We start from the raw sequence: 20,924 nt of genomic DNA, 5'->3' as shown, positions 1-20,924 counted from the left end.
ATTCTACTTGAAAATTCAAAACATGGTTGCAATGGCAAAATTTGAGAGAACAATGTTGATCAGGATTCAAAAACAGTGTGTATGTGTGTGACAGAGAGAGAAAGAGAGAGAGAAACAGAGAGATCAAGACTTTGGGTTTAAAATATAGCTTGGGGCACCTGGGTGGCTCAGTCGATCTCAGGTCATGACTTCAGGGTTCATGGGTCCAAGCCTCACATCGGGTTCTGCACGGACAGTGCCAAGCCTGCTTGGGATTCTCTCTCTCAACCTCTCTCTCTGTCCCTCCCCTGCTCCTGCTCTCTCTCTCACTCGAAATAAACTTAAAAAAACTTTTTTAAATAAAATATGGGTTATGCTTTTAAAAGTACAAATTGAGGGGCCCTGGGTGGCTTAATCGATTAAGCGTCTGACCCTTGATTTCGGCTCAGGTCATGATAACACAGTTAGTTCGAGCCCTGTGTCGGGCTCCACACCATCAGCCTGCTTGGGATTCTCTCTCTCTCTCTCTCTCTCTCTCTCTCTCTCTCTCTCCCTCTCCTGCTTGAGCACTCATGCTCTGTCTCTTACAAAATAAATAAATAACCTTAAAAAAAGTTAAAAGGATAAACTGAACTGTTAAAGTTTCCAGTCTGGCTTGTAAGGAGCTAGCAAATTACCCGTAGGTCCTAACAAATAAAAAGCCAAATAAACTGAAAAATCAACATTTCTTACATCTATCAGAGGAGTGAGGTCACTGCTTCAAATACACGAGAGAGAGACAGGCTGTCGCAATCATGACTTGTCGGGGCAGAAATCTCCACTGGGGCAGGAAACCCTCAACAGTGACACAAAGTCGGAGGCTCAGTGGGACAAGGCTGAATAGAAAACTCGAGCAGCCACACTAGTGTGAATCTTACATCCTGGAGTTCTCTCAGGTTTTCCTAGTGAAGACTGAAGAAAAATCTTCCAACAGGGGAAGGCAAAAGTGGCCATCTGTAAATGCCAGAGCAGGATCATATTATTTAAACGCAGACATGGAGTCATCATAAATATGTACTGCAAACTCTAGGGCAACCACACACACACCAAAAAGTGATACTGATATGCTAAGAAAGAAGAGAAAAAGGAATCATATAAAATGCTCTATTAAAATCCCAAACGGCAGAAAAGGAATAGAAGACAAAAACACCAAGGCAATGAATAGAAAACAGTAACAAATAATGGTAGATGTGAATACAACTGTACCAATAATCACTCTAAATGTTAATGGTCTAAACGTACAAATTATGTGACAGAGATTATCATAGTGAATCAAAAAACAAGACCCAACTACATGCTGTCTAGAAGAAACTTTAAATATAAAGACACGTATAAATTAAAGGGATGGTGGCTATGAGAGTAAAACTTTAATATTCTCGCCAGAACAACAAAAAGGTAATTACGTGAGGCAAAGGAAGTATTCATTAATCTTACATGCAGCGAATAATTATGCTGTACACCTTCAACTTAGGCAATGTTATACGCAATTAGATCTCAATAAAGCTGGAGGAAAAAAAAGTAAAGGGATGCAGAAAGATATCCCGTGCTAACACTAATCAAAGAAGGTGGGATAGGGGCACCTGGGGGGCTCAGCCAGCTAGGCATCCAACTCTCAATTTCAGCTCAGGTCATGATCTCACCGTTTTTGAGTTCGAGCTCAGCATAGGGCTCCATGCTGACGGTGCAGAGTCTGCTCGGGATTCTCGGTCTCTTCCTCAGTCTCTGCCCTTCCCCTGCTGGCACACTCTCTCTCAAAATAATAAACATTAAAAATAGAAAGTAGGAGAAGTGATATTAATTTCAGACCAAGCACACTTCAAAGTGAGAGAGATTATCAGGGATGGGAGGAGCACTGCATAATGATAAAAGGCCAAGCCTCCGAGAAGACGCAACGATCCTTAATGTGTATGTGCCTAACAGAGCATCAAAATATGTGAGGCAGAATTTGGCAGAACTACGAGGAGAAATAAATGAATCCGCCATTAGACTTGGCGACCTCAACAGCTCTGTGACAGAAATGGACACACACAGCAGATGGAAGATCAGTAAGGACACAGCTGAACTCAACAACACCATCAATCATCGCTTCTCGGCCTTTTGGCTGAGATCAAGCGCAGCAACACCATCAATCCACAGGATGTAATTCACATCTATGGATGAATCAATGGATGACTCCACCCAACAGAATACATACTCTTCTCAAACTGAATGGATTCCTCACTTGCTGGGTGAGGATTCCAGATAAAAGATACATGGATATAAATCTTTGACACCTAGCATGTCTGGGGTTAGCTTTGTTCTAGTCCTATCTTGATCGATAGTTTGAATTAGTGTAGAATTACAGGTTGGAAATTTTCTGGAATAATTTTCGCAGCATTGCTCCCTTGTCTTCTAGCTTGTATTAGTGCCTAAGTTGAAATTTTTGTGCATTCTAAAGTTCCTGATCCTACGGATGTATTCTGTCCGTTCTTCCGGGAAGACTTAGGACCTTCCCTTTTCCCTGATGTTCTGAAGTGTCATGACGACACGTCTTCTTCACTGTGTTAGGCACTCAGTGGACTTGTGGATGCGAAACACATGCTTTCCAGTTCTCATACGTTTGCAGGGTTGCTAAGGTTTTGTAAAACTTCTGTTTTGTACCTTGTTGCTTCATAAAACAACTTTTATTAATACACTGGGACTTCCTAGACACAGGATTGTTCCTCTATTTCCATCCCTGTATATTTTGTTTGTTTTACTTTCTGTGGGAATTCCTCAACTCTACCTGACAAACCTTCTGATGAAGCTTATTTACTGTTTTCTCTTTAATTTATAAGAGATCCCTTTTGTCTTGTTTTTTTTTTTTTATACTATCCTCTTCTTGTTTCAGTGATACAGTATCTTCTCATTTCCATGAGGATATAAATTTTGGTGTATCGGACATATTCTGCTCTGAGCATTACCTCTGTTACCTCTAATTTCTGTTTCCACTAATTTGTTTTGGTCTGTGTTTCAATGTTGGAGATTAACTTTAATCCTTGATGGTCTGTCTGTTCATATGTTAAATTTACCAATGCAAATAAGGGGCACCTGGGCGGCTCAGTAGGTTAAGCCTCTGACTTAGGCTCAGGTCATGATCTCCCGGTTTGTGAGTTCGAGCCCCACGCTGGGCTCTGTGCTGACAGCTTGGAGCCCGGAGCCTGTTTCAGATTCTGTGTCTTCCTCTCTCTCTGTCCCTCCCCAACTTGTGCTCTCTCTCTCAAAAATAAATAAACATTAAAAAATTTTTAAAAATAAGATAAAAAATAAAAATGCAAAAAAGGTGGTTGGGAGCCCAGTGTGGATGGGCAGGGCTGGTTGACTAGTAGGTTTCACTGTGTGTCGATCAGTGGTCAGCTACTCGGTCAGTGGTTGACCCTCGCCTCCTCAAATGTGTGTCTGTTCCCTAGAGCCCTTCAGTTAGTCCAGAAAAGAATCCAAACTCTTGCTTGGAAGAGTATAAGCCAAACTTGCCAGATTTCTGAGAAGGAAAAATGGGGAAATGGAGCTGGGGTTTCATGTGAGGACACTCGCCTAATCTTGCTGTGTTCAGTTGTACATCTCTGCTGTCTGCTTAGCACAAAAGAAGAAAAAAATACATATGGACTAGAAAAGAGGAAATCAATTCAGTCCATATAGATTGTCTTTATAACCAGGTTGGAGGACACAAAATCAATACACAAAAATCAACTGCATTTTTCTATTATCTACTTAACAAATCAAAATTTTAAAATAGTACTACTTACAGTATCACCAAAAGGCATGAAATATTTAGGGATAAATCTGATCAAATATCTCCAGTATCTGTACGTGATAACTATTAAACACGGATGAAATATATCAAAGAAGACCTAAAATAGATATACCATGTTCATGGCTTAGAAGAGTCGAAGTTGTTAAAATGTCAATTCTTCCAAAATGGATCTACAGATTCGATACAAAACCAATCAAGATCACAGTAGGATTTCTTCAAAGGAAATGTCAAGCTTATTATAAAAATTATATGGTAAGACAAAGAACTTATAATAGCTAAGACAATTCTGAAAGAAAAAAATCAAAGTTGAAGGACACACACTGATTTCAACAGAAGGAACCCAATAGAATTTAAGTAAGGAGTTAGAATGAAAAATTCACTAGAAGGTGTGATCAGGCAGAAAAACAATCAGCAAACTTAAAGATACATTAACTGAAATTACATAGCCTAAGAGGAAGAAAGGAAAAATAAAGAACAATCGTCAGACCACATGAAATCTGCAGGACACTATCAAAGTACCAGTATGTGTGCAATGAGAGTGCCAGAAAAGGACAGAGAGAAAGGAATAGGAAGAACATTTGAAAACATAATGACCAATATGTACATGAACCTACACATCCAAGGAGTTCAATGAATCCTGAGTATGATAAACTCAAAGAGGTCCACACCAAGACACATTATAATCAAACTATCTAAAGTCAAAGATGGAATTCTGAAAGCGGCAAGAGAGATTACTCACATATCTTGGTAAGATTAAAGCTGATTTCTTATCAGAAATCCTGGAGAACAGAAAACACTGAGATAACATAATCGAAGTGCTGAAAAAAGAAAACAAATAAAAATTCTAAACCGAGAATTCCATATGCAGAAAATTGTCCTTAAAATTAAAGGAAAATGTAGGGGCACCTAGTGGTTCAGTCAGTTAAGAATCTGACTCTTGACTTCAGCTCAGGTCATTATCTCATGGTTCCTGGGAAGGAGCCCCTCCTTGGGCCCTATGCTGACAGCAAGGTGCCTGCATGGGATTCTCTCTTTTCTCCTCCCCCGTACCTCCCCCGCCTGCACTTTCTCTCTCTCTCTCTGGCTCTGCTCCTCCCCCACTCATGTACGCACTCTCTCAAAATAAACATTTTTTTAAAAAAGTAAAACAGGGGCGCCTGGGTGGTTCAGTTGGTTGAGTGTCTGACTTCAGCTCAGGTCACGATCTCATGGTTCATGGGTCTGAGCACCGCATTGGGCTCTGTGCTGACAGCTCAGAGCCTGCAGCCTGCTTCAGATTCTGTGGCTCCCTCTCTCTCTGCCCCACCCTACTCACACTCTGCCTGTCTCTCTCTCAAAAATAAATAAACATTAAAAAAAAATTTTTTTTAAGTAAAAATAAATTAAGTTAAAAAAAAGAAAAAAAGTAAAATGTAAAACTCCCAGAAGAAAACATACGGGGAAGCTTCATGACATTGGATTTGACAATGACTTCTTGTATATAACACCAAAAGCACAGACAACAAAAGCAAAAATGGATAGAACTATATCAAACTTAAAAAACTTCTGTGCATCATAAATTAAAAAAAAAAAAACCCACAAAAACTGTGCATCCATGGAAACTGCTGAGAGAGCAAAAAGGCAATCTACAGAGTGGGAGAATATTTGAAATCAAGTATCTGATAAGGAGTTAACAAGAATAAAGAATTCCTACAACTCAACAACAACAAAAATAACCCCATTTCAAAATTGGCAAGGATTCAAACATATTTTTCCAAATATATACAAACAGCTAACAAACAGATGAAAAGTGTGCTCAACATCATTAATTATCAGACTCAGGAAATCAAAACCATAATGAGATATCACCTCATACCCCTAAGGTTGGCCACTACCAAAAAAACAGAAACAAAAACAAAAAAAAAAAACACCCCACCAAAACCCAGAAAATAACAACTGTTGGTGACAATGTGAAGAAATTGGAACCCTTGTGTGCTGTTGATAGGAATTTAAATTGGTGCAGCCTCTATGAAAAACAGTATGGAGGTTCCTCAAAAACTTAAAAGTAGAATTACCATGTGATCCAGCAATCCCACTTCTGGGTATATATTCAAAAGAACTGAAAGCCAAGATCTTAAAGAAATATTTGCACACCCGTGTTCACTGCAGTGTTGTTCACGATAGCAGAGAAGAGGAAACAATCCAAATGTCCACTGGTGGATTAATGGATTTACAATGTGGTATGGGGCGTCTGGGTGGCTCAGTTGGTTAGGCATCTGACTTGGGCTCCGGTCACGATCTCACGGTCCGTGAGTTCAAGCCCCGTGTCGGGCTCTGTGCTGACAGCTCAGAGCCTGGAGCCTGCTTCGGATTCTGGGTCTCCCTCTCTCTCTGCCCCTCCCCTGCTTGTGCTCTGTCTCTCTCAAAAATAAATAAACATTAAAACATAATTTTTTTAATCACAATGAAATATCGTTTCATAAATGACTCTCACTAAAAAACAAAAAAGAGAGAAAACAAGTTTTGGGGAGGATTCAGAGAAACCAGAACCTCATGCAGTGCTGGTGGGAATGTAAAACAGTGCAGCTACTGTGGAGAACGGTTGTGTCACTGTTCAAAAAGGTACACATTGAATCAACAATGACCCACCAATCCCCATCAGGTATGTACCCAAAAGCACTAAAACGAGGTATTCACAGAAAAACCTGTACAGAAACGATCCAGCACATTATTCTTAAGAGCTAAAGAGAGGAACTAAACCTAATGTCAATCAACTGATGAACTGCTAAATCAAACGTGATCTGTCCACTCGGTGGGATATTATTCAACCATAAGGAGCGAAGGACCAACATTCACTGCAACCCGGATAAGCCTTGGAAACACTGCTAAGTGGAAGAAGCCAGACACAAAAGGTCACGTATCGTGCGGCTCCACTGAAATGAACGCCCAGGACAGGGAAATCCATAGAGACAGAGAGAAGCTCGGTGCTTTCCAGGGAGGGGAAAGGGAGGAATTGGGAGGGACACGGTGCGGGGCTTCTTTTGGGGTCGAGGAAACCGTTCTTGAGCTACGTAGTGGTAATGTTGCACATCACTGCAAACGCCCTAAAGCCACTGAATCTCACGGTGTAAGATAGTTACAACGGAGAATTTTAGGTTATATAAATTTTACCTCCATTTTGAAAATAACGGAATTATGCACTTGAAACAGATGGATTCATCATACGTGACTCCTCAATAGAGTTTTTTAAAAAACAGCAGGCGGGGGTGCCTGGGGGGGCTCAGTCGGTTGAGTGCCCGACTTCGGCTCAGGTCATGATCTCACGGTTTGTGGGTTTGAGCCCCGCGTGGGGCTCGGTGCTGACAGCTCGGAGCCCGGAGCCTGCCTGGGATTCTGTGTCTCCCCCTCTCTGTGCCCCTCCCCCGCTCATGCTCTCTGTCTCTCTCTCAAAAATGAATAAACATTTTTTTTTTTTAATTTAAAAAAAAAGAGAGAGCAGGTGCTGAGTTCTCCTTCAGGAAATGGGCTCTTCCTGGCCATTTGTCCCTCCATATTCATCTTGGACTCAACTTCGGAAACTCCTCCGAATAACCTACATTGGCTCAAATTCATGTTGATTCTGACCGACAGAAACTTCAAGTAACGGTGCTTTAAGCAAGAAGTCAGTCTACTTTTTCTCTCCGTTCCTGGAACAGGCAGAGGCGTTAGGACCTACGCTCACTCTCTCGACCAGAAACTTCCAACACAACCAGTCTCTGCCCTCCCAGAGGTCCTTAACTGTAACGTTCTCACAGTTTTCCCCTGGCCGCTTGGACAGAAGCAGGTTCCCTCTCACTGTGGACACCCGAGTACACTGTTAATTACTTCGGCCTGTTCATTCACTTTCCCGACAATCACCCATCCAACACCTTCTTCCAAAGGGACCATTCCAGGGGCTGTGAAAGCCTTGCTAGTTCTCATTATTTTTTTTTTAATGTTTATTTCTTGAGAGAGAGAGCGAGCTTTTGCGTGAGCATGAGCGTGAGCAGGGAAAGGGCAGAGAGACAGAGAGAGAATCCCAAGCAGGCTCCACGCTGTCAGCACAGAGCCCGACGTGGGGCTCGAACCCACGAACCGTGAGATCATGACCTGAGCCGAAATCAAGAATTAGACACTTAACTGGCTGAGCCACCCAGGCGCCCCTATTTCTTATCGTTCTAACTATACATTTATTGTTTGCCAGTCCGGGGCCTGCCCCTCTCCTTGGAACATTAAGCTCCAGGACCATAATCTGTTTGACAGTCACTGCAGCCTCACTATAGCACAGACTCAGCAGAGGGTAGATGACAAACATTTGTGGATTTAATACATAAAATGTCAGCTCAAATTATTTTCATTTTACTTAAAATTAGGGACATGAAGCGTGCGTGGGTGGCTCAGTCGGTTGAGTGCCCAACTTTAGCTCAAGGCATGATATCTCAGTTCGTGGTTTCAAGCCCCACGTCGGGCTCTGTGCTGACAGCTCAGAGCCTGGAGCCTGCTTTGGATTCTGTGTCTCCCTCTCATGCTCTGTCTCTCAAAAATAAATAAGTGTTAAAAAAATTAATTTTAAAAAACTTTTAAAATTAGAGTGAGGCAATCATCTCAAAGGAGGGAAAATTTTATAAGTTAAAAGAATTACTAGCCTTTATCAGATAAAAGAAATCAAGGTTTTTTTCCTTTTGTTTTTATTTTTTTAAGTCTATTTATTTTGAGAAACAAAGCACATGAGCAGGAGAGAACAGAGGGAGAGGGAGAGATTGAGAATCCCAAGCAGGCTCCGTGCTGTCAGCTCAGAGCCTGATGCAAGGCTCCAACTCATGAACCATGAGATCATGACCTGAGCTGAAGACGTGACGCTCAGCAGACTGAGCCCCCCAGGGACCTCCAAAGTTTTTTCCTTAACCTGAGAAAGCAAGGATACAGACTCAGTCTCTAGCTTCCAGCAAGCAGGCAACATCCCTCGGGAACCTGGGTGAGAATCCAATGCCATGCATACTCTCGCCTTTTCTCCTTGTTCCTATCATACATGGGGTGACCACGTAATTTACTGTACAAGCTGGAACTTTCTGAGATATAACGTGAGAAACCCAATATACAAATGAACAATACAGGCTATACATAAAAGCAAAACTCTGGGGGCACCTGGGTGGCTCAGACAGTTAAGCATCCACCTCTTGGTCATGATCTCACGGTTTGTGAGTTTGAGCCCCACATCAAGCTCTGTGCTGACAGCGTGGAGCCTTCTTGGGACTCTCTTTCTTCTTCTCTGTCTGTCTGCCCTTCTCTCACTTGCACTCTCTAAATAAATATAAATCATCTCTAAATAAATATCAATCAATCAATCAATGAATCAATCAAACAGAACTCTGCCTTACAACCTGCAGCATCCAACCCAGGAAGCCAGTAGTCTGGCTGATAGAATGCCAGACCATTAATCTAACAAATAATCCAGGAGGCCAAACAATAAATCCTATTAACAACTGGCCCCAAATGGCCAGGACTCCATTAATAACTGACAGTTTCCCTGGTTTTCGTCCCCACTCCCAACTTTAGGACCAACCAGAAAAAGCCGAGTCCACTCCCCTAATCACATAGGATGCCCTGCTTCTATACACCCTCCTACAGCTTCCCCAGGCCAACAGCCTCCAACCAGGGCACCCCAGAAGCCGTCCCTGTTTCAGCCACAAAGCTTCCCCACTCCTCCGCGTCCCTTTGAGTCTCTGCCAGAATGCAAGTGATGGTGGTGGCCTCCCCTGCTATTGCCAAGTTCTGAATAGTCTTTGCCTGTTCTCATTTGGGAGATTTTCATGTATTTCCACCAATTGCTACACTATTAATAACCATGCTGGATCAAGAGGTAAAAATCGGGACTATCCTAAGTCAGGATATAGATCACCCAAATTATAAAGCACAATTAGGCTGCCAGTGAGATACAAAGTTTGGGAGGAACAAGGCATGAAGCACAGAAGGTGAAATGTGCCAGTACCACTAGGTGGGGTTGGAGGACATTCCAATTACTGCAGGAAGTTCTTGAGATCGTATGCACTCAGGTTACTAGTCAGTCATCTTTTTGGTTTAGATGTATGATACTATTTAATCTGAACACTAGAATTGATGGAAGTTGTCTTCAGAGAAATAATTACTAGCAGGAAATCCACTGGAAAATGTTCAAGCATACCGTTATCAATACCTAGCATTAACTTATTTTCAATTACTGCCTGCTGCGCCTGATGTAGTAAAATGGTGAAAAACATAATGCTTGCCCTTAAGAAGTAGGCATTGTGGAAAAGTACTTCAGGTCTGTAGGGGTCACATAATTTGCGAATTTTCCCAGTGCAATATTTTTTTTTAATTTTTTAAATGTTTATTTATATTTGAGAGAGACAGAGCATGAGTGGGGGAAGGGCACAGAGAAAGGGAGACAGAATCCGAAGCAGGCCCCAGGCACTGAGCTGTCAGCACAGAGCCCGATGCGGGGTTCAAACTCACAAACTGTTAGATCATGACCTGAGCCGTCGGATTCTTAGCCGACTGAGCCACCCAGGCACCCCTTTCCCAGTGCAATATTAAAATAAGGGGCTACTGGGGTGCCTGGGTGGCTTGGTCAGTTAAGCCTCCGACTTCGGCTCAGGTCATGATCTCACGGTCCGTGGGTTCGAGCCCCGCGTCGGGCTCTGTGCTGACAGCTCAGAGCCTGGAGCCTGTTTCAGATTCTGTGTCTCCCTCTCTCTGTGACCCTCCCCCGTTCATGCTCTGTCTCTCTCTGTCTCAAAAATAAATAAACGTTAAAAAAAATTAAAAAATAAAAAAATAAAATAAAATAAGAGGCTACTTGTTCAAAAAGTTTTAAGAATTCCAAGGTGGAAACACTGTGTATCAATTGTATTTCCAAGAAAAGAAGAAAGAAATCCTTTCATTAAGAACAATGAGAAATACTATATTTCTTAAAAGTAATACCTTCCTTTGACAGCCATTCAAAAATTTTTAAAAAGCCTAAAATTCTAGTGTTTAGGGTATTAAATTTCTTAATTAAATTAGGGTTGATAAAAAGACAGTCAAAAAAATAATTATCAAAGATGGTGCATTTCATATCATATGTTTTAAATGTTTAATGCTTTTAACAATGAAATACTGTGAATACTATTAAACAAAATACATTTTTTAAGTTTATTTATTTTTATTTTTTTTAATATGAACTTTATTGTCAAATTGGTTTCCACACAGTTTATTTATTTTGAGAGAGAGAGAGAGCGAGCGAGTGGGGAAGGGGCAGAGAGAGGGGGAGAGAGAGAATCCCAAGCAGGCTCCACACTGTGAGCGTGGAGCCCAATACAGGGCTTGACTCATGAACCATGAGATCATGACATGAGCCAAAATGAAGAGTCAGACGCTTAACCAACAGAGCCACCCAGGTGCCCCAGCAAAATATTTAAGTGTATGTATTTGAGACAGAGAGTGTGTGAGCACGAGAGAGTGAGGGAGGGCAGGGAGGGAAAGAGAATTCTAAGCAGGCTCCACACTGTCAACGCAGAGCCTGAACCGTGAGATCGTGACCTAAACTGAAATCAAGAGTCAGACACTTAACCGACAGAGCCACCCAGGCACCCCTAAGCAAAATAGTTTTTTTAAATGTTTATTTATTTTTGAGAGAGACAGAGCACGAGGAGGGAAGGGGCGGAGAGAGAAGGAGACCACAGACCCCGAAGCAGGCTCCAGGCTCTAACTTATCAGCACAGAGCCAGATGCAGGGCTCGAACCCATGAGCTGTGAGATCATAACCTGAGCCGAAGTCGGACACTTAACCGACTGGGCCACCCAGGCACCCCTAAGCAAAACATTTTTAAAAAAAAACACACATATAGGGGCACCTGTGCATGCACAGGTCATGCACCCATGAAGCCAGCCCTAAATGTAGAATAGTATTCTATGACAAATTATAGACTACAAACCATGCTGCTTTGTATGCAGTGTGATGCTGCTGGGCCCTTTAGCCTGCTTTTTTCTGTGTGATACATTTCACATGCACAAAATTAAATTACGTTTAAAAAGTTACTGGGTGTTGACTGTATTTGTGTTATTTACTGTATGAAATCTTCCCTAAGGTATAATCGTAATTCTTTTGCTTTTCCCCACAAGACTCAAGGGCAGGGCAGGGACCGGAACTGGGAGGCACTCTAAATTTTTGTTCAGTGAGAGGAGGGTTCCCTGGGTGGAGATTGTAACGAAGGGAAGTATCTGGAAAGGCTGAAAGGGAGATGGTTAGTTAGGAATCTACAAGTCATAGACTGGCCAGGAATGGCATGATAGACCAGCGGAAATGTCGGTGAGAGCAAAGAGCTGCGTGTGATCAACGTGTCTATTAGCATTACCTTCCAGGACAACCGGAAGCCTCGGAGCAGCAGGAATCTCTTGTTTCTTCGTAGCTGAACCCAGTGCCTGGGACATAGGTGCTCAGTACCGACGCGTAAACGCAGGCAATGCTGCTTAGCTGCAAGCAGGGTGCACACACAGTGAAGAAGTGAGGAATGAAGGCGGAGCCAAGTCAACCAAAGTTTTGAATACCGGCGTGAGCATCTATATGGATAAGGACCACTGAAAAGGGCAGCCACGTGATCTGCACTTCCGAGGGAAAAATTACCCTGCGGTACCTTGAGTAAGAAGAGTCATGTGTTCACATCTCACAGCCTTCTGATTCCATCTCCCCCCGACCCCAGCCTCAACACGCGATTAAGCAAGCGAGCAAACGGAAACGAAAGCCGGTAACTGAGCGTGCGTGTGTGTGAACACTAACTGTCCGTTTGTGTCTCCTTAACTGCATAAAACTTTACGGGCAAATACGGACGTTTACCAAAATTCTGGGCAGCTTCTAGGTCAAGCTGTAGTCCTGCACTGGACTGCTGGACAAACCGGAGGCGGAAAATCGGGCAAGGCAGCCAGGTTTCCGAAGGCGGCGGACGCCGCCCACCCCCTCCCCCGCGCACACCCGCCGGGCCCGCAGGGGCCTCCCTGCGGGTTCATCCCGCCTTCACCGTCCCAGGCGCCCCAGGTTCGGGGTTTGCTAAGGTTGCAGCCAGGACCAAGGCGCCCTCGCGCAAGCTGCGGTCCGACCCAGACGAGCGAGCGGGAAGACGCAAGACGCTCGCCGGAAGCCCCAGCAGCCGCCACGCGCCCGTGTCCGCGCAGCGGGGAACAATAAAGTTGAGCGTGTTCAAAAGGGGTCCTTGGCATCCAGGGCCCGCCGGACAAGCCTGCAGGATAGGCCGCCCGGAAAGTCCCCGGTGTAGGCAGGTCTCCTCTCCTCGGTGGCGTTCTCCTCACTCGCGGTGGAACAGCGAAGGTACAGCGCCGGGGACACGGCCCGGGCGGCGGGCGGGCGGGAGAAGGCGGAGCGGCCTGCCCGGCGATCGCCGAGGGCAGCCCGGTGAGGATCCCGGTGCCCGTGGAGCCCAGCGTCCTGGCTGCGGCCTCCCGGACGCGCGATGAAGCCCCGGCCCGCGAGGTTCGTGGACAACAGGCTGAAGCAGCGAGTCGTGCAGGTGGGTATCGTGCGCGGCCCCTTCTCGGCGGCTCCCGGGCCAGCCTGGGCCAGCCGTCCGCCGCGGCCCGGGTCCTGGACGGGGTGCGGGCAGCCCTCCCGCCGCGGCGGGGCTGCCGGCGAACGGGGACGGGGCAGACCCTGAGGAGCCGGGGACCGGGCGGGTGTAGAACCCGAGGAGCTGGGGACCGGACGGGTGTAGACCCTGAGGAGCCGGGGACCAGGCGGGTGCGGACCCTGAGGAGCCAGGACAGGGGCGGGTGTTTGGAGTGGGTTTGCATCTGGTTTTCTTGTTTTAAGTTTGAATTCACCTATTTTGAGAGAGAGCGGGAGAGGGAGAGAATCCCACCAGGCTCTGCACTGTCAGCGCAGAGCCTAATGCGAGGCTGGATCCCACGAACCGTGAGATCGTGACCCCAGCCAAAGTCAGTCGCTTAGCGGCCTGAGTCCCCCAGGTGCCCTGCCTAGGGTTTGTCACTTTTGTAGCCCTGGGTAGACAGTCTGTGTGCTGAATGCCTTGCAGGCGCACAGTCTGCAAACACTTTTTTAGGAGGAGAGGGCCCGTTCCTTCACTTTGCACTTGGGGGGGGGGGGGGATGTATACTTTGTTTTTCTTTAATTTCCGAGCGCTGCCTCCTCCTTTGCGGATCAGTTTCTTCCACTAAATTCTAAATGTTGGAAGTGGCTTGAGTCCCTGTGCTGTTTCTCTGTCCTCTTACCTACTTCCTGGGGGATTTCATCCAATCTAAAACCCAAAAACACTACCTATTCACTAAAAATACTATAAACACGAAGTCCAATACAAACACAGTTATAAATTAAATGAAGACATATTCACTTTATTATTTTATTTGTTATTGAGAGACAGCACGAGCATGGGAGGGGCAGAGAGGGAGACACAGAATCCGAAGCAGCTCCAGGTTCTGAGCTGTGAGCACAGAACCCGACGCAGGGCTCGAACTCACGAACCGTGAGATCATGATCTGAGCTGAAGTCGAGGCTCAACTGACTGAGCCCCCCAGGCGCCCCAAGACCTTCACTTTAAATACTACCTATAGAGGTGCCTGGGGGGCTCAGTCGGTTGAGCCTCGACTTCAGCTCAGATCATGATCTCACGGTTCGTGAGTTCGAGCCCTGCGTGGGGCTCTGTGCTCACAGCTCAGCTTGGGATCTGTGTCTCCCTCTCTTGCTGGCCCTCCTGCATATGTGCACTCTCTCGCTCTCTGTCAAAGATAAATAACCATTAAAAAAAATTTTTTTTTTAGAAAATACTATCTATATATTCCTAGAGTTATGTCTCCAGTGTGGATTTTATCTTGAACACCCAGCTGCCCACTAAACATTTTCTCCTGAGTGTCTGACCGGTGCCTCCACCAACATATCCACACTGAATTTTTTTGTGTTCCCTCCAAACCTGTCCTTTCTTAATGTTCTCTGTATCAGTAAATGACACATTGTCAGGGCCAAAAATCTTAACAACCATTATTACTCCTTTGTTTCACGTTCTTTTTTTTTTTTTTTTTTTTTTTTTAATTTTAGAAGGAGAGAAAAGAGTGCGTGAGCAGGGGGCAAGATGCAAAGAAGGAGAGAGAGAGAATATTAAGCAGGCTCCGTGCTCAGCCCTAGCCTGACCTGGGACTCCATCCCATGACCCTGGGATCATGACCTGAGCCGAAATCAAGAGTTGGACAGTCAACAGACTGAGCCACTCAGGTGTCCCTGTTTAGCTTCTATAACCAATTAATTAGCAATTTATTTGTATACTCCAAAGCCAGCCACTCCTTTCCATCTCCACCTCCAACCATCTGTGCCCAAACCACCATCTCTCTGTCTCTCTTCTTTTTTTAGCGTTTATTTTATTTAGTCTGAGAGGGAGAGAGCAGAAGAGGGGCAGAGAGAGGGAGAGAGAGAGAATCCCGTGCAGGTTCCACCGTCCACACAGAGCCTGACGTGGGGCTCGAGCTCACAGTTCCATGAGATCACGACCTGAGCCGAGATCAGGAGTCAGAGGCTTGGCCAACTGAGCCACCCAGGTGCCTTAAAACTGCCATCTCTTCATTAGACTATGACAGTAGCCCCCTAGGTGAGCCCTGTGATTCTGGTTTTATATAAGGTCTGTCCTTCGTTAGGGCCGCCAGGGAGGTCCCTTTAAAGAGAGCTTGCAGGGCCGCACTCACGGAGCTCCGGTGGACTCCCAGAGTGGCTGAAGAAAACCCCTCCTACAGAGCCTGCCACGTTCTGGCCCCCGTCTCCTCCTTGCCCTTGTGTCCCTTGCTGTCCTGCCTGCTTCCACTGTCCTGACCACACTGACCTTCGCTCTGGGAGCTCTCAGCTGGCTTTGGATGTTCACCACCTGCTGCATCACTTTATTCAGGAGGTGTCTCAGCGGTGACTCCTGATGGCTGGATCCAGCGGCCCTTCTCAGTCTTCACCACTTCACATTCTCAGTTTTCGCCTATTGCTATTACTTGGGTTCGTTATAAAAACACTAGGTTCTTGGGGCGCCTGGGGGGCTCCGTCGGTTAAGCGGCCGACTTCGGCTCAGGTCACGATCTCGCGGTCCGTGAGTTCGAGCCCCGCGTCGGGCTCTGTGCTGACAGCTCAGAGCCTGGAGCCTGTTTCAGATTCTGTGTCTCCCTCTCTCTGTGACCCTCCCCCGTTCATGCTCTGTCTCTCTCTGTCTCAAAAATAAATAAACGTTAAAAAAAATTAAAAAACCAAAACACTAGGTTCTTGCGGTTTAAAATAGAAGGGACAGAGGGTGTAAAAGAAAATGACTTGCTTTCATCTTCATGTCTGTAGAGGTCAGCATGGAGAGTTTATACATACGCCTAGATTTTATTCACACGGATGGGCCCATCCACGTTGCTTCTGCTTGCTCTGTTCACTTAGCGGTAGACTATAGTCCTCTCCCCACACGTAGTACGTTTGTCTCCTATTAACAAGGGTGTTAGTTACATGTTGCTGCATAACCACCCCCAAAGTTAGCTGTTATTTCTGTTGCCGTCAAGGAACTGTTTGCTTGTGGAGATGAGATGTACACAAATATGTGTAATCCAACATTAATTGTAGCAAGTGACTGCACGCGATAGGAGTCCAGAGAAGGGGAAGGTTCGCGGGAACGGTCCTGCTTTGTGTGTCGAGTCTCTCGTCACTGGAGGCATTTGTGCCAAGACCATTAGGGGTTCTTGGGAAGAAGCTGCAGTATGAAGGCAGGCATCCCTTGACGGGATAACCAGCAAGCCTGGACACGTGGAAGCTGACAGACATTCTGGTTTGAAATCTGGCCCTGTAATTTACGCGCTCCCAAGTAATTAGCCTTTTTTTTTTTTTTTAAACTTTTTTAACGTTTTTTTTTTTTGATTTATTTTTGAGACAGAGACACAGCATGAACGGGGGAGGGGCAGAGAGAGAGGGAAACACAGAATCGGAAGCAGGCTCCAGGCTCTGAGCCATCAGCCCAGAGCCTGACGCGGGGCTCAAACTCGCGGACCGCAAGATCGTGACCTGAGCTGAAGTCGGATGCTCAACCGACTGAGCCACCCAGGCGCCCCTCAAGTAATTAGCCTTTTAAAGTCTCTTAAACTGGGGCGCCTGGGTGGCGCAGTCGGTTAAGCGTCCGACTTCAGCCAGGTCACGATCTCACGGTCCGTGAGTTCGAGCCCCGCGTCGGGCTCTGGGCTGATGGCTCGGAGCCTGGAGCCTGTTTCCGATTCTGTGTCTCCCTCTCTCTCTGCCCCTCCCCCGTTCATGCTCTGTCTCTCTCTGTCCCAAAAATAAATAAAAAATGTTGAAAAAAAAAAAAAAAAAAAAAAAAAGTCTCTTAAACTTTCCCATCTATAAATTGGGAAGACGGACATCCACCTCATAGGATTGTGAGTGCTGCCGAAAGACTATGTGATGCAGCAGGTGCATGGTGCGCCAAGTTTCTTGGGAGTTTTTCGTGGTGCCTCCAGGCCAAAAGTAATACCTGCTAGGTCTGTTTATTAGGTAGCTACATTCAAGCCACTTAGTGACTATATAGTCCAAATAAGTGAGTAGCTTTTTGAAAACATAACATGTAAAAATGGAAGGAAAATGAACCTAGTTGTGTTTCATTCTTAACTGATCACGCGAATGGGATTTGTATGCCTGTTGGATCAGATTGACCCTGCCATTCCCATTTCCTGTTCCACATTCATTTAATATTGAAACCATGAATTTTCTCAGGCTGGAAGTCCCTGCAGTGTTGGACGGGTGGCAAACGTTATATGTTCCCTTAAATTCAAAACAGCCTTCGATGCCCTTGTGAGTTTAGTGCTTTGTTCTGGGGTATTTGGGAATTTAGGAGACAGTAGGCACTCACTACCTTACAGCTATTCTAGTTGTTGCTGTTGTGTCATCGTAGCGATTAATAATGTTAATTAAATTCTCTGGTTCCAGACTTGACAATTATTTAGTAATTTGTATTTATGTTTTTGATACGCTTAATAATGAATTTACATCATAGCATAACATGTTTGAGTAGCTCAATCTCTGATTAAAATCTGAGTTTGAAAGATTGAGTGTTGAATATTTGTTGTATTTTCTGTTTCAGTACCTCACCAGTAACAGATGTGGCAAATATGTGGACACTGGAGTTTTAGCATCTGATTTACAAAGAATGTACAGGTAAAGAGATGTCGTCTCCAGATTCTTGCCTTTCTTTCCTACCATTTTGAGTTTCCGTCTCGCCCAAATTTTCAGTTGATATTATCGCTGCTGGCGTTGTTCACCAGTCCATAGGTTCAGAATTCAATTATACAAAGATTTAGCAGGTACCTGTTATGTGCAACGTGCTGTCCTCGTTACTAAGGGCAATGGCTGCTGCTTCTCTTTCAGTACCTTCCAGACTGGTCAGCAGTACGGCCTCTTCTCGTATCTCATTAAAGGATTAAAACCAGTAGGCATGGTCTGCCTGAGCTTCCTGGCTACTTTGAAACATCTCTAGGCTTCCTACTAAAGATTCCAGTTTTTCTCGTGTCTCAAATCCCACCCCTCCTGATGGGTCACTCCGTTAATTATTACCACTTTGTATATTTCAAAGTCTCCTGTTTTTTCTTCTCAGTATATTAGTTTGCTAGGATTGCCATAAAAAAGTATCAGAGGCTGGGGAGCTTAAACAACAGAAGTTTAAGTCCTCACAGTTGTGAATGCTAGAAGTTAATGGTCACTGTCTCTCCTTGCATTGCAGATGGCTATCTTCTCCCTGTGTCCTAACATGGTCTTTCCTTTGTGTATGTGTCTGTATTCTAATCTCTTCTTGTGTTACTATTTTTCTAAGATTTTATTTTTAGGGGCGCCTGGGTGGCTCAGTCGGTTAAACGTCCGACTTCGGCCCAGGTCATGATCTCACACTTTGCGAGTTCGAGCCCCACGTCGGGCTCTGCACTGCCAGCTGGAAGCCTGGAGCCTGCTTTGGATTCTGTGTCTCCCTCTCTCTCTGTCCCTCCCCAGCTCATGCTCACAGTTTGTCTCTGTCAAAAATAAATAAACTTAAAAAAATAAAAATTTTAAAAACAAAAGGAAAAAAAAATATTTTATTTTTAAGTAATCTCCATACCCAAAGTGGGGCTCAGACTCATAACCCTGAGATCCAGAGTCAGGCGCCCCTCTTATTCTGGGGTGCCTGGGTGGCTCAGTCAGTTAAGTGCCCAACTCTTGATTTTGGCTCAGATCATGATCTCATGGTTCATGGGATTGAGCCCCGCGTCAGTCTCTGTGCTGGTACTTTGGGGCCTGCTCGGGATTCTTTCTCCTCTTCTCTCTCTTCCCCTCTCCAGAAATACTCTCTCAAAATAGATCCAGCTTGCACTTACTCTCTCAAAATAGAATAGAATAGGATAGAATAAGATAAAAGTCATGTACCCCTCTTATCCTGATTACAATACCAGTCGTATTGGATTAATTTGCTTCAGTGCTCTGTCCTGTGGGCCCACTAGGATGGCTGCCCTGCCCTTTGGAACCGAGGAGACCGTGCGGCTCCCCGGGCCCGTGCCCCCTGGGCCGATGGTGGTGGTGGAAACCCTGCCAACCTCTGAGCTTCTTTCTGAGGCGTTCATCCCTTCTCTTGAAGGATAACACATGTCTACAGCTGGATGGCCCCTCTCCTGTAGAATCCCAGAAGTCCAGCCACCTTCCTTCATTTCATCCTCCCTGTCTCCTCCAGTACAAGCTACCGGGGTTTCTGATGCTGTAACCCCGTCTCTAACCAAAAAAAACTACAGTAGGAAAAATGTAAACTCAGAAGTTACTAAAAAATAAGCTTACGGTCGGTGTGAATTCAGTGACAGTTATATATTCATGCAAATTAATGGGATCAATTTAGATTGGTTTTAATGGGAAAATGTTGGTGGAGACCATTGTACTAAGCTTCTTGTTCTGTTTTTCAGTATAGACTATGGTCGAAGAAAAAGAAATGCTTTTCGGATTCAGGTAGAAAAAGGTGAGTCTTTTAGTGTTAGAGCTGAATTATTAATGAAGTTAAAGAATTGTTTTAGCTCATGACTATTTCTTTTTGTTTCAGTATTTAGCGTAATTACTAGTGAGAAAGAACCTAAGGATCTAACAGAATTAGAAGATGAGCATCTGGCCAAAAGAGCAAGACAAGGTGAAGAGGAAAACGAGTAAGGATTACAGAAAAGGGGGTGACTTGAAAACCATGAGCCTGATCCCATACATTGCCAGTTGTGAAATTTTCCGTGGCTTTTCCTTGCCAGCGAGGCTGTGCAGAATACCTGATCTCTCCAGACCTTTGCTTTGGGCACACTGAGTGCTCACTATTGCCCAGAGAGGTTGGATTCATTCTTTGTGCCTTTGTATGAGTGGTTTTCTGTAGCTGGAGGGTTCATTCCCATTAGGAACTACCACTCAGCTTTCAAGAGGCCACATTAGTGCCTTTGTGGGGCCTTGGCTTCCTGAGTATTTCCTTAGCTCCTGGTTGCAGATGTTTGTTATGATGCTTATCATACGGCTTGAGGTTGTTTGTATTGAGAGTTTTTATCATGGATCGATTTTACATTTGTTAAATACTTTTTATGCACTTAATGAAAGATTCTGTTATGGTTGTCTCCCTTTGTTCTGTTGGTGAATTACATTAATTTTTGAGTGCTAAGCCAGTCTTGTATCCTGGGATACACCCAACTTGGTCCAGGTATATTATCCTTTTTTATATATTGTTAAATCATTTTGCTAATCATTTTTGGAGATGGTTATGTTTGTATTCATAATGATCTGAATTTTTTTTCTTTTTTGCAGTGTCTTTGTCAGGTTTTGGTGTTAGGGTTATGCTGGCTTCATATTGTTTGGGAAATGTTTTTTGTCTCTATTTGACAAAAAAATTAGTATAATGTTACTGTTACTTTTTTCTTAAATAGTTTGTTAGAATTCATCTCAGCCTAGAGGCTTCTTTTTGGAAAGGATTTAGATAACAGTTTTGTTAGACAAAGAACTCTTCCTATTTTTCTTCTTCTATCAGCATTGGTAAGTTGTACTTTTAAAGAAAGTTGCCCATTTCATCTGAAGTGTGGAATTTGTTGGCTTAAAGTTTTCAAGATATCCTCTCGTTTTTCCTTTTTTTTT

At 44.5% G+C, this 20,924-nt stretch overlaps 1 protein-coding gene and 1 long non-coding RNA gene across 6 annotated transcripts in view; one reads left to right on the top strand and one right to left on the bottom strand.

The window, feature by feature from the left end:
* Nucleotides 1-1,368: 1,368 nt before the first annotated feature.
* LOC131496336 (uncharacterized) lies at nucleotides 1,369-12,954 on the bottom strand. Its single transcript, XR_009254442.1, has 2 exons — nucleotides 12,160-12,954; nucleotides 1,369-4,608 (listed from the first exon to the last, which is right to left on the bottom strand). It is a non-coding gene; the product is annotated as an uncharacterized LOC131496336 (long non-coding RNA).
* Nucleotides 12,955-12,988: 34 nt separating this feature from the next.
* The window catches only part of NVL (nuclear VCP like), a 90,892-nt gene continuing 82,956 nt past the window's right edge, over nucleotides 12,989-20,924 (top strand). For 3 of the 5 annotated variants that reach the window (XM_058701822.1, XM_058701819.1, XM_058701820.1), the window contains exons 1-4: nucleotides 13,161-13,326; nucleotides 17,902-17,975; nucleotides 19,736-19,788; nucleotides 19,870-19,969. In XM_058701822.1, coding sequence (XP_058557805.1) covers nucleotides 13,270-13,326; nucleotides 17,902-17,975; nucleotides 19,736-19,788; nucleotides 19,870-19,969 — 284 coding nt within the window. In that variant the 5' untranslated portion in view covers nucleotides 13,161-13,269. Of the gene's footprint in view, nucleotides 13,128-13,160; nucleotides 13,327-17,901; nucleotides 17,976-19,735; nucleotides 19,789-19,869; nucleotides 19,970-20,924 lie in introns of those variants that run through there. The other 2 variants (XM_058701821.1, XM_058701823.1) reach the window with 2 other exon arrangements.

This window comes from Neofelis nebulosa, chromosome 15 (assembly GCF_028018385.1).
Source record: "Neofelis nebulosa isolate mNeoNeb1 chromosome 15, mNeoNeb1.pri, whole genome shotgun sequence".
Taxonomy (NCBI): Eukaryota; Metazoa; Chordata; class Mammalia; order Carnivora; family Felidae; genus Neofelis; species Neofelis nebulosa.
This window is presented reverse-complemented; position numbering and strand designations above follow the sequence as displayed.